The sequence below is a fragment of the Eutrigla gurnardus genome, assembly GCF_963514095.1.
Source record: "Eutrigla gurnardus genome assembly, chromosome: 5".
Taxonomy (NCBI): Eukaryota; Metazoa; Chordata; class Actinopteri; order Perciformes; family Triglidae; genus Eutrigla; species Eutrigla gurnardus.
In genome coordinates this window covers 1,375,937-1,388,630 of record NC_139919.1, presented here as the reverse complement: position 1 = coordinate 1,388,630, position 12,694 = coordinate 1,375,937, and the positions used below count along the sequence as shown (strand labels likewise).

At 47.6% G+C, this 12,694-nt stretch overlaps 1 protein-coding gene across 3 annotated transcripts in view; it reads left to right on the top strand.

The window, feature by feature from the left end:
• Positions 1 to 7,403, top strand: part of abhd18 (abhydrolase domain containing 18) — an 85,149-nt gene extending 77,746 nt beyond the window's left edge. For all 3 annotated transcript variants that reach the window (XR_014597132.1, XM_084009564.1, XM_084009563.1), the window contains one exon: positions 6,783 to 7,403. Coding sequence is in view for 2 of the 3 variants with exons in the window: in XM_084009564.1 (XP_083865690.1) it covers positions 6,783 to 6,840 (58 nt within the window). In the remaining variant the exon portion in view is untranslated. The remainder of the gene's footprint in view (positions 1 to 6,782) is intronic.
• Positions 7,404 to 12,694: the final 5,291 nt, after the last annotated feature.

Below are 12,694 nucleotides of genomic sequence, written 5' to 3'. Positions count from 1 at the left end.
TATCTATGAGCCTTCATGGTTTTTGTAATCCATCATTGTAGTTTCTCCACCGCAGACCCACGTCAGTCACCAGCTGTCAGTCAGCAGCTGTCAGTCCTCAACTGTCAGTCACCAGCTGTCAGTCACCAGCTGTCAGTTATCAGGTGTCAGTCATCAGCTGTCAGTTATCAGGTGTCAGTCATCAGCTGTCAGTCACCAGCTGTCAGTTATCAGGTGTCAGTCATCAACTATCAGTCACCAGCTGTCAGTCATCAGCTGTCAGTCACCAGCTGTCAGTCACCAGCTGTCAGTCATCAGCTGTCAGTCATCAGCTGTCAATTCAATTCAATTCAATTTTATTTATAGTGTCAAATCACAACAGAAGTCATCTCAGGACACTTAACACATTGAGCAGGACTAGAATACGCTCAAAATTTCAAGAGTGAACACAATTTCAAATTCCCAACATCACCCAGGGGCAAGCGTTACAGCGACAGTGGCGAGAAAAAACTGCCTTAATAGGCTTTTAGGCAGAAATCTCGTGCAGCCCAGGCCCTTGTGGCCCTTGAACTGTCAGTCACCAGCTGTCAGTTATCAGCTGTCAGTCACCAGCTGTCGGTCATCAGCTGTCGGTCAACAGCTGTCAGTTATCAGCTGTCAGTCACCAGCTGTCAGTCACCAGCTGTCAGTCATCAGCTGTCGGTTATCAGCTGTCAGTTATCAGGTGTCAGTCACCAGCTGTCAGTCACCAGCTGTCAGTCACCAGCTGTCAGTCATCAGCTGTCAGTCACCAGCTGTCAGTTATCAGCTGTCAGTCACTAGCTGCCAGTCATCAACTGTCAGTCACCAGCTGTCATTTATCAGGTGTCAGTCACCAGCTGTCAGTCATCAGCTGTCGGTCACCAGCTGTCAGTCACCAGCTGTCAGTCATCAGCTGTCGGTCACCAGCTGTCAGTCATCAGCTGTCGGTCACCAGCTGTCAGTCACCAGCTGTCAGTCACCAGCTGTCAGTCACCAGCTGTCAGTCATCAGCTGTCAGTCACCAGCTGTCAGTTATCAGCTGTCAGTCACTAGCTGCCAGTCATCAACTGTCAGTCACTAGCTGCCAGTCATCAACTGTCAGTCACCAGCTGTCATTTATCAGCTGTCGGTCACCAGCTGTCAGTCATCAGCTGTCGGTCACCAGCTGTCAGTCACCAGCTGTCAGTCACCAGCTGTCAGTCACCAGCTGTCAGTCATCAGCTGTCAGTCACTAGCTGCCAGTCATCAGCTGTCAGTCACTAGCTGTCATTTATCAGGTATCAGTCATCAGCTGTCATTTATCAGGTATCAGTCATCAGCTGTCAGTCACCAGCTGTCAGTCATCAGCTGTCAGTCACCAGCTGTCAGTCACCAGCTGTCAGTCACCAGCTCACCAGCTGTCAGTTATCAGGTGTCAGTCATCAACTATCAGTCATCAGCTGTCAGTCACCAGCTGTCAGTCATCAGCTGTCAATTCAATTCAATTCAATTTTATTTATAGTGTCAAATCACAACAGAAGTCATCTCAGGACACTTAACACATTGAGCAGGACTAGAATACGCTCAAAATTTCAAGAGTGAACACAATTTCAAATTCCCAACATCACCCAGGGGCAAGCGTTACAGCGACAGTGGCGAGAAAAAACTGCCTTAATAGGCTTTTAGGCAGAAATCTCGTGCAGCCCAGGCCCTTGTGGCCCTTGAACTGTCAGTTATCAGCTGTCAGTCACCAGCTTTCAGTCATCAGCTGTCGGTTATCAGCTGTCAGTCACCAGCTGTCAGTTATCAGGTGTCAGTCACCAGCTGTCAGTCATCAGCTGTCAGTCACCAGCTGTCAGTTATCAGCTGTCGGTCACCAGCTGTCAGTCATCAGCTGTCGGTCACCAGCTGTCAGTCACCAGCTGTCAGTCACCAGCTGTCAGTCACCAGCTGTCAGTCATCAGCTGTCAGTCACTAGCTGCCAGTCATCAGCTGTCAGTCACTAGCTGTCATTTATCAGGTATCAGTCATCAGCTGTCATTTATCAGGTATCAGTCATCAGCTGTCAGTCACCAGCTGTCAGTCATCAGCTGTCAGTCACCAGCTGTCAGTCACCAGCTGTCAGTCACCAGCTCACCAGCTGTCAGTTATCAGGTGTCAGTCATCAACTATCAGTCATCAGCTGTCAGTCACCAGCTGTCAGTCATCAGCTGTCAATTCAATTCAATTCAATTTTATTTATAGTGTCAAATCACAACAGAAGTCATCTCAGGACACTTAACACATTGAGCAGGACTAGAATACGCTCAAAATTTCAAGAGTGAACACAATTTCAAATTCCCAACATCACCCAGGGGCAAGCGTTACAGCGACAGTGGCGAGAAAAAACTGCCTTAATAGGCTTTTAGGCAGAAATCTCGTGCAGCCCAGGCCCTTGTGGCCCTTGAACTGTCAGTTATCAGCTGTCAGTCACCAGCTGTCAGTCACCAGCTTTCAGTCATCAGCTGTCGGTTATCAGCTGTCAGTCACCAGCTGTCAGTTATCAGGTGTCAGTCACCAGCTGTCAGTCATCAGCTGTCAGTCACCAGCTGTCAGTTATCAGCTGTCAGTCATCAGCTGTCGGTCACCAGCTGTCGGTCATCAGCTGTCAGTCACCAGCTGTCAGTCACCAGCTGTCAGTCATCAACTGTCAGTCATCAGCTGTCAGTTATCAGGTGTCAGTCATCAGCTGTCATTTATCAGGTATCAGTCACCAGCTGTCAGTCACCAGCTGTCAGTCATCAACTGTCAGTCATCAGCTGTCAGTTATCAGGTGCCAGTCATCAACTGTCAGTCACCAGCTGTCATTTATCAGGTATCAGTCATCAGCTGTCAGTCACCAGCTGTCAGTCATCAGCTGTCAGTCACCAGCTGTCATTTATCAGCTGTCAGTCACTAGCTGTCATTTATCAGCTGTCAGTCACCAGCTGCCAGTCACCAGCTGTCAGTCATCAGCTGTCAGTCACTAGCTGCCAGTCATCAACTGTCAGTCACCAGCTGTCAGTCACCAGCTGTCGGTTACCAGCTGTCGGTCATCAGCTGTTGGTTACCAGCTGTCAGTCACCAGCTGTCGGTCACCAGCTGTCATTTATCAGGTATCAGTCATCAGCTGTCAGTCACCAGCTGTCAGTCACCAGCTGTCAGTCACCAGCTGTCAGTCACCAGCTGTCATTTATCAGCTGTCAGTCACTAGCTGTCATTTATCAGCTGTCAGTCACCAGCTGCCAGTCACCAGCTGTCAGTCATCAGCTGTCAGTCACTAGCTGCCAGTCATCAACTGTCGGTCACCAGCTGTCAGTCATCAACTGTCAGTCACCAGCTGTCAGTCACCAGCTGTCGGTTACCAGCTGTCGGTCATCAGCTGTTGGTTACCAGCTGTCAGTCACCAGCTGTCGGTCACCAGCTGTCATTTATCAGGTATCAGTCATCAGCTGTCAGTCACCAGCTGTCAGTCACCAGCTGTCAGTCATCAGCTGTCAATTCAATTCAATTCAATTTTATTTATAGTGTCAAATCACGACAGAAGTCATCTCAGGACACTTAACACATTGAGCAGGACTAGAATACGCTCAAAATTTCAAGAGTGAACACAATTTCAAATTCCCAACATCACCCAGGGGCAAGCGTTACAGCGACAGTGGCGAGAAAAAACTGCCTTAATAGGCTTTTAGGCAGAAATCTCGTGCAGCCCAGGCCCTTGTGGCCCTTGAACTGTCAGTTATCAGCTGTCAGTCACCAGCTTTCAGTCATCAGCTGTCGGTTATCAGCTGTCAGTCACCAGCTGTCAGTTATCAGGTGTCAGTCACCAGCTGTCAGTCATCAGCTGTCAGTCACCAGCTGTCAGTTATCAGCTGTCAGTCATCAGCTGTCGGTCACCAGCTGTCGGTCATCAGCTGTCAGTCACCAGCTGTCAGTCATCAACTGTCAGTCATCAGCTGTCAGTTATCAGGTGTCAGTCATCAGCTGTCATTCACCAGCTGTCATTTATCAGGTATCAGTCACCAGCTGTCAGTCACCAGCTGTCAGTCATCAACTGTCAGTCATCAGCTGTCAGTTATCAGGTGCCAGTCATCAACTGTCAGTCACCAGCTGTCATTTATCAGGTATCAGTCATTAGCTGTCAGTCACCAGCTGTCAGTCATCAGCTGTCGGTCATCAGCTGTCAGTCACCAGCTGTCATTTATCAGGTATCGGTCATCAGCTGTCGGTCACCAGCTGTCAGTCATCAGCTGTCGGTCACCAGCTGTCGGTCACCAGCTGTCGGTCATCAGCTGTCGGTCATCAGCTGTCGGTCATCAGCTGTCGGTCACCAGCTGTCGGTTATCAGCTGCCGGTCACCAATTGTCAGTCACCAGCTGTCAGTCACCAGCTGTCAGTCACCAGCTGTCAGTCATCAGCTGTCAGTCACCAGCTGTCATTTATCAGCGGTCAGTCACTAGCTGTCATTTATCAGCTGCCAGTCATCAACTGTCGGTCACCAGCTGTCAGTCATCAACTGTCAGTCACCAGCTGTCATTTATCAGCGGTCAGTCACTAGCTGTCAGTCATCAACTGTCAGTCACCAGCTGTCAGTCACCAGCTGTCGGTTACCAGCTGTCGGTCATCAGCTGTTGGTTACCAGCTGTCAGTCACCAGCTGTCGGTCACCAGCTGTCAGTCATCAGCTGTCGGTCATCAGCTGTCAGTCACCAGCTGTCGGTTATCAGCTGCCAGTCACCAATTGTCAGTTATCAGGTGTCAGTCACCAGCTGTCAGTCACCAGCTGTCAGTCATCAGCTGTCAGTCATTAGCTGTCAGTCATCAGCTGTCAGTCACCAGCTGTCATTTATCAGCTGTCAGTCACCAGCTGTCAGTCACTAGCTGCCAGTCACCAGCTGTCAGTCATCAGCTGTCAGTCACCAGCTGCCAGTCATCAACTGTCAGTCACCAGCTGTCAGTCACCAGCTGTCATTTATCAGGTGTCAGTCACCAGCTGTCGGTTATCAGCTGTCAGTCACCAGCGGTCAGTTATCAGGTGTCAGTCATCAACTGTCAGTCACCAGCTGTCATTTATCAGGTGTCAGTCACCAGCTGTCGGTCATCAGCTGTCGGTCACCAGCTGTCAGTCACCAGCTGTCAGTCATCAGCTGTCAGTCACCAGCTGTCAGTCACCAGCTGTCAGTTATCAAGTGTCAGTCATCAGCTGCTCAAAAAAATAAAGGGAACACCTAAACACCACATGCTAGTTCTCAATGAATAACATATTCCAGTTCATTACAGGCAAATCAAAATCCTCGTCTTATGGAGGTCTCGATTCAGAATCATATCGAAAATCAAAGTGGAAAATCAGATCGCAGGCTGGAGATTTTTTCAAGACATGTGAAAATGATCCTCAGTAGTGCGTGTGGCCTCCACGTGCCTGTATGCACTCCGTACAATGCCTGGGCATGCTCCTGATGAGACGACAGATGGTCTCCTGAGGGATCTCCTCCCAGACCTGGACCAGAGCAGCAGTCAACTCCTGGACATTTTGTGGTGCAACATGGCATTGATGGATGGAACGAGACATGATGTCCCAGATGTGCTCAATAGGATTCAGGTCTGGGGAACGGGCAGGCCAGTCCATAACATCAATGCCTTCATCATGCAGGAACTGCTGACACACTCCAGCCACATGAGGCCTAGCATTGTCATGCATTAGAAGGAACCTAGGGCCTACTGCACCAGCATATGGTCGCACAATGGGTCTGAGGATCTCATCCCAGTACATAATGGCAGTCAGTATACCTCCAGAAAGCACATGGAGGGATGTGCGACCTTCCAAAGAAATGCCTCCCCAGACCATCACTGACCCACCGCCAAACCGGTCATGCTGGAGGATGTTTCAGGCAGCAGAACGTTCTCCGCAGCGTCGCCAGACCCTGTCACGTCGGTCACATGTGTTCAGGGTGAACCTGCTCTCATCCGTGAAGAGCACAGTGCGCCAATAGCGAATCTGCCAATCCCTGTGATCTCTAGCAAATGCCAATCGCATTGCACGGTGTTGGGTTGCAAGCACAGGCCCCATTTGTGAATGTCGGGCCCACAAGCCACCCTCATGGAGTCGATTTCGGACCGTTTGAGTTGAAACTTGAACATCAGTGGCCTGCTGGAGGTCACTTTGTAGGGCTCTGGCAGTGCTCCTTCTGTTCCTCCGTGCACAAAGGAGCAGATATCGGTCCTGCTGTTGGGTTGTTGTCCTTCTTCGGCCCCCTCCACGTCTCCTGGTGTACTGGCCTGTCTCCTGGAATCTCCTCCATGCTCTTGACACTGTGCTGGGGGACACAGCAAACCTTGCCACAGTGCGCATTGATGTGCCATCCTGGATGAGTTGCACTTACTGGGCAACTTCTGTGGGTTGGAGAAACCGCCTCATGCTACCTCTAGTGGTGCAAACACTGCCAAAATTCAAAAAAGAAAAAAATCTGCCAGAAAGGCATAGAGAACAGAGAAATGGTCTGTGGTCACCACCTGCAGAACCATTCCTTTATAGGGATGTCTTGCTTATTGCCACTCGTTTCCACCTGTGGTCTGTTCCATTTGCACAACAGCAGGTGAAATGGATTCCCAATCAGTGCTGCTTCCTAATTGGACAGGCTGATATCTCAGAAATATGATCGACCTGCAGTTACATGATGTTGTTTTAGTGTTACCTTTATTTTTTTGAGCAGTGTATATAGTATTTGCCCTGCTACATTGTGCTGTGGTGGTGTTTAAGAATTGATTGCATATCTGTTTTATTTCCAGACGAGCCATATACGATACATTCGACAGATTCTGCCTGAAGTATCCTAACCTGCACTAGCCATGGCAGACTGAAGCACCAGGATCGGTGGTTGGGCATCGGAAAAACAATCAGAAGACAAGAATCTTCCCTTTCTAATTCTTTACTTTGCATGAAATAATCTGAAAGACACTAAAAGTGTAAAAGGATCAAAAGTGTCGTGGGATGTTCCCGGCAGCTTGTGGTTGTCAAACTGAACTGTCAAACACTGAGCCTTTACTTTCACTTTGCAGGAATGCCTTTTATTCCCTGTTGGGTCATTTCAATACAATTTTGCTTCTTTTTTTCCAACTATTAATTATTGATTATTGACTGAGAGGACAGTGTCAGAGTAGAATGGGGAGAGAGGTAATGACACAAGGTCACTGGGAGTGCAGTTTAGTTGTAAGGGAATGTCATTTTGTAGGAGATACACTTGTTTACTCCTCTCCCGTTTCTAAAGAAAACAGAACATTCACTGTGGCAGCTCTGTCCTGACCTGAACCTGACCTCTCCTGCATCCTACTGCTTCGGAAAATGTTGGTTATCAACCTTGCATTTCAAGACAATAAAAGAATCCTGTTGTTGTGACTTTTTCAATTGAAGGCATGTTTCTTTATGTCATTTCATAATATAACTGTAATAATATCATATAGTCCATGAAGCCAGTTTACAAAGTAGGCTATTAATGTAACACGAATTTTCACGTCGACTTTGTCACGCGAGTTTGGTCGCAGAATCATACAGTTGTGTTTATTTGTGTGTCAATTGAGTTAATTTGCGTCGCCCGGGCAGGTACTGCCGGAGAGGAGGCGGGGCTTAACTCTGTGTAGACGCCAATAATGTCATTCATGGACGAAATAATCACTATTACTGCTTTGTACATGTTGTGAAGTCCCAGACACACCGGGAAACTAAACGGCGTCCTGTCTGAGTTTATACCTTTACCCAGAGGGGGATTGGTGAGTCTCATCGAACTGCATTCACTCTGAATAGCAAGCCAGACACCAGCTGGTTCACAGAAGTGGTCACTATGCTCCGAAGTAAAAAAAAAACACATTGTCATTTAACTGCAATTCATGGATAAAGAGTATACCGAAGTAACGACGATTAGTAAAATGGCTGAAGTCATGGGCTGCGTTTCAATAACAGTTTGAGTCGCCCTCGCTCACTTGCCCTAAGCACTTGCCCTCGGGGGAATCCCCGCCGCCATCTTAAGGGCTGTTCCATTTCCCTGAACAGCTGAAGTGAACTCCGTGAGATCGACCTTGAGGGCTGAGTGATGAGTGAACAACGATGGCCACTTCAGAGCTGTATATCACCCACAATGCATTGCAGTGGTGCACGAAAAATATGTCCATGCGGTGGCGATAATGAACCTCAAACACCAGTGTCTGCTGTCTATTCACCACCAAGGAAGAAGAAGAAAGTAGAAAATGAATTAAATTTAATTCATTTTCTTAAATTGTGCAATTAGACTGTCTGTTGCAGAGTTATGGCAGAGCCCAACGTTTACAAGTGTAAGTATATAAGCTGACGTATTGCCATCAAGCGTAGAATACGTCTTCGTCTCAATGAAATGAGTCTCTGCATATTTTGTGTAATTTGGAATAGGCAGTATAGCGCTACTCCAACAACGTGTGGTTGATCCATGATTGTCTGGGCTGTTAGTGAACGAGGGCAGGTGTGTTTCATTTACCTCTTTCACTCCCCCTCCGCCCACTTTCCCTCCACCCTCCAAGTGGCCTCCGTGTGACGTCATAGCAAGGGCTGAGGGCAAGTGAGCGAGGGCGACTCAAACTGTTATTGAAACGCAGCCATGGTTTGTTAAGTCTTTCCGTTAAGACGATACGCAAATACCTTTTAAAATGCTTGTTTTGGCGTTCAGCTAAGCTAGGCTAACACTATGAGGGGCTGTCAGCGACATCATTTAGAATTACCTCCCACACCAACAAATGTGAAATTCTCTTATACACTACTGAAACTCACATAAACAACTGAAAAATGATTTGTGCACACACTACTGAAATGCTCTTTTATAGACTAGACTTCTCTGACGGTAAGCACCTTGCGTCATTTCCTGTTTCTCCGTGATACACACTACAGGCTGTTTTTCTCTAGCCTAACTGTTTATTTAACGTAGTTTCCCTGTTCAGCAGCTAACTACTGCTAAGTTTAAGCTTAAACACACGGTATCACTGCTTCAGCAGACAAATCGCTCATTCTCTAAGTTGCTTCTCGCTAAATTTGCAGTCGTTTACACACTATTTGTTGGCTACTTCAGCGCAACAGCTAGCCTAGCAGCTACGATGGCGTCCCTCTTTCCCCCTCCTCCTCCTGTTCTCTCCTGCCCGGTGTGTCTGATGTTCAGCTACTTCTCTGCCTCCTTTACTGATAAGGGCACATGTAATAAATGTAGTTCACTTTTTGCTTTGGAGGCGAGGACAAATGATTTGGAAGCACGGCTCCACACCAACAATCTGCACCAAAAGTCAGCTGCGCTGTAACCAGCCAGCTGACGCTAGCTGTAGCTGGTGCAGGCCGACATAGCATAGCAGCTCCTAGCTGTCCCCCAGCAAACCCCAAGCAGCCTGGAGGCTGGGTGAATGTCGGAAGGAGGCATAGTTCTAAACCGAAGCCCACGGTTAACCACCATGTTTCAGTGTCCAATCGATTTTACTCACTCAGCGACACCCGCTGAGAAGCCGACTCTGGTCATTGGCAGCTCCATAGTGAGACACGTGAAAATAGCGACACCAGCGACCATAGTCAAATGTGTCCCAGGGGCCAGAGCAGGCGACATCGAAGCTCAATTGAAACTCCTGGGCTAAGGATAAACGTAAATACAGTAAGATTGTTATTCACGTCCGCGTTAATGACACCCGATTACGCTAATCGGAGGTCACTAAAATGAATGTTGGCTCGGTGTGTGAATATGCAATAAACGATGTGGAACTCTGGTGTCACCACCTCATTCAAAGGATGAAAAAGGTGGTGCACCAAAACCTCTTTCAAAAAAAGGATCTTTAAGAAGCCAAACTGGAAACAGGATGCGTGCAAAAAAAAAATGATTTATTTACAAAAACAGAAGGAAACTTCAACAAAAAATAAAATGAAACAGAGGCAAATTAATAACAAACAAAAAACACACTGCAACCCAAGGCAAGCTGCCACCTCCTAGCCTCTCTCCTTTTCTTCATGTGGACACACAACCATTTCAGTCTCACCTCACTGGAGCCTACGACCTGCCCAAGTAAGTATAGGGTGAGCTAAGCTGACCAATCACCATTTAAAGTGATGGTTCGGAGTAAAATGCACCCTAGGTAATTTCCACCATGACATCCAGCCAAATACCCCCTCAGAAGCATTTTTAGCGATGGTCAACATTGGTCAAGATAGGGCTATCAGCCGAATGGCTTCGTACTGGCGCAATGGTACATCTTGTATATCTCGTAAATTACCCCACTAATAATGCATGGAATGTTACCAAACTTCTGCAGTAGTACACATAGGGTCTGTACTCACAAAAGGAGGGATTTGAAAGTTTGTAAGTACACCAGGAGTTTATTTAAAAGAACACTTGCCTGATAGCTTCTATCCTCTGCTGTTAACGCTACCGCTGTGCCGACGCCACTTCCGTGTTTACCCAGCTCTTGTCGTCATGCGAGTTTAACACGAGAGTATGAAAAAGTTTTGCTGAATTTTTATAAATGCTTGTATTATCAGGTCAACAAGTGTTGACCATGCCTCTGGAGACTGGCTGGTAACCTTCGTGGCTTTTGCTCGAGTTACAACCATGTAAACTGGTTTACTCACCTGCAGTAACTGGTGAAGAATAGGTAAATCTTGGCCTATCAGTACTGGATGACTCAAACCTGGGACTTCCCCAACTTCCAGGAAGTATGACTGACCCTGGAATTCAAGAAACACCCGTGCTGTAGGGTAAGGATGTTTATCATCATGCACACACCAGACATCTACCTCCCCATCCCCAATCTGCTGCTGCTGAACCAGGTAGGGCATGACTAAAGTTTGTTTGCTGCCTGAATCTAATAATGCAATGGCAGGTATGCCATTAATAGAAACGTTGACATTTTGCATTTTACCCCTAACTTCATGAACAGCTACTTCCTGTGGAGGGGGTCTGGGAACACAGCACATAGTGTGGGCACCTTTAGCTTTAAGGGCTGGACATTCAGGCTTTATGTGACCCTCCTTTCCATAAAAGTAACAAATAGGGGGACCTCTGTAAATGGTCCTCATTTATATAGCGCTTTTATCCAAATCACTTTACAGGAATGACTGACATTCACCCATGTCAACCATGCAGGGCGACAGCCAGCTCGTCGGGAGCAATTAGGGTGAGGTGTCTTGCTCAGGGACGCCAGGCACTCAGCTAGGAGGAGCCGGGGATCGAACCGGCAATCTTGCGGTTGCCAGCCAACCCACTCTACCTCCTGAGCTAAACCCCCCAGCAGAAAGACCTCTGTCTTTCTTTCCTGCTGTTCCCCCTGGAAACCTTACACACGTCTGCTCTCCTCATGAAAGTTGGGACCACCCCCACCAAACCCCACAGACTTACTTCTGAGTGTGGTTGGCCGAGGGTTCTTTTCCTGACGGAAGACTTTCGGTCCCCTCCGTGCAGACAGATATGCCTCCACCAGTAGGGCAGCTCTCTGGCCATTTTCAGGATTATGTTCCTTCACCCACACTCTTACTTCGAAGACAGGGTGCAAAGACACTGCTCCAAGATCAGGACTTCTACTTCTTCCACAGTCTTACGAGCGGGCTTCACCCATGTCTTGTAGAGACCACCAAATGTGGTGTAGCCACACACCAAACACTATTAAAGCTGGGAACTTGACCAGGTGAAAAGGGGGGGAAAAGCAGCCTTTTCACAGACTCCGTAGTTTTCTCTGGTCCCCTGCCAAACTTTACTAGTGATGACATGTATAGCCGCATTTCATCTTTCCACCGCTGGCTGTCGAGGTGGTGTCCAGATAACCATGTGGGCTTCGTTAATAATTGGCAGCCTTTCTGGGGAAAACCTGGTCTGATCAGGAGAGATGGCATCAACCCCACTTTGGATGGAGCCGCTCTCCTATCTAGAAACATCGCTGATTTCATTGGTAGTCCTAAAACATGACAAACCAGTGTTGAGACCAGGAAGCAGAGTTGCAGTCTTTCACACTTCTTTGCACCTCCATTAGAGCAGTCACCCACCCAAAACCACAATCACATATGTTGGGACCTCCCGATTAGGACTACACAATGCGGCCTACAAAAGCCTACACATGCGACCAGAACAAAGGGACAAAGGGGATTAAAAACTACACCGCCATTTTATTTTCATGTCTCACCTAGGTGAGAAGTGCAACGTCACACAACTGGATCCCTATTGGCTGACAATTGTTGTGGAAAAATGAATCTGCCCAATAAAGATCAACAACCAGGATCAGCTCTTTCTCCGAGGTTTATTCCACTAAGTATTCTCGATCTGCAGAGGAGGTTCACCCCTTGCCTTCTGATACAAAGGATCAGACCCAGAAGGAACGACCCTGAGTCCAACAACAATCTCCCTTTTAAGGAGGAGGAACCAAAGGGCGGATCATGTCCTATCTTACAAAGACAAGATGTACAGGCAAGGTCAAGATTTACAGAATACAGGCGTCATAGTCCTGAAATTATCTTATGTCAATGTGTCACTCATGTTCATATCATCTACAAACAGACATTCATTTTCGTCATAGCATAACAGTCAGATGAGGAGATGCGGATCGAGTCAGCCTGACAAATATTCTGATTATAAAGTACAAACATCCAAAATTCCCATTACACAACCACAGATACCACGGGGGGTCCCCGGCAGCAGCCGTGAACTATATAAACCAGCGCC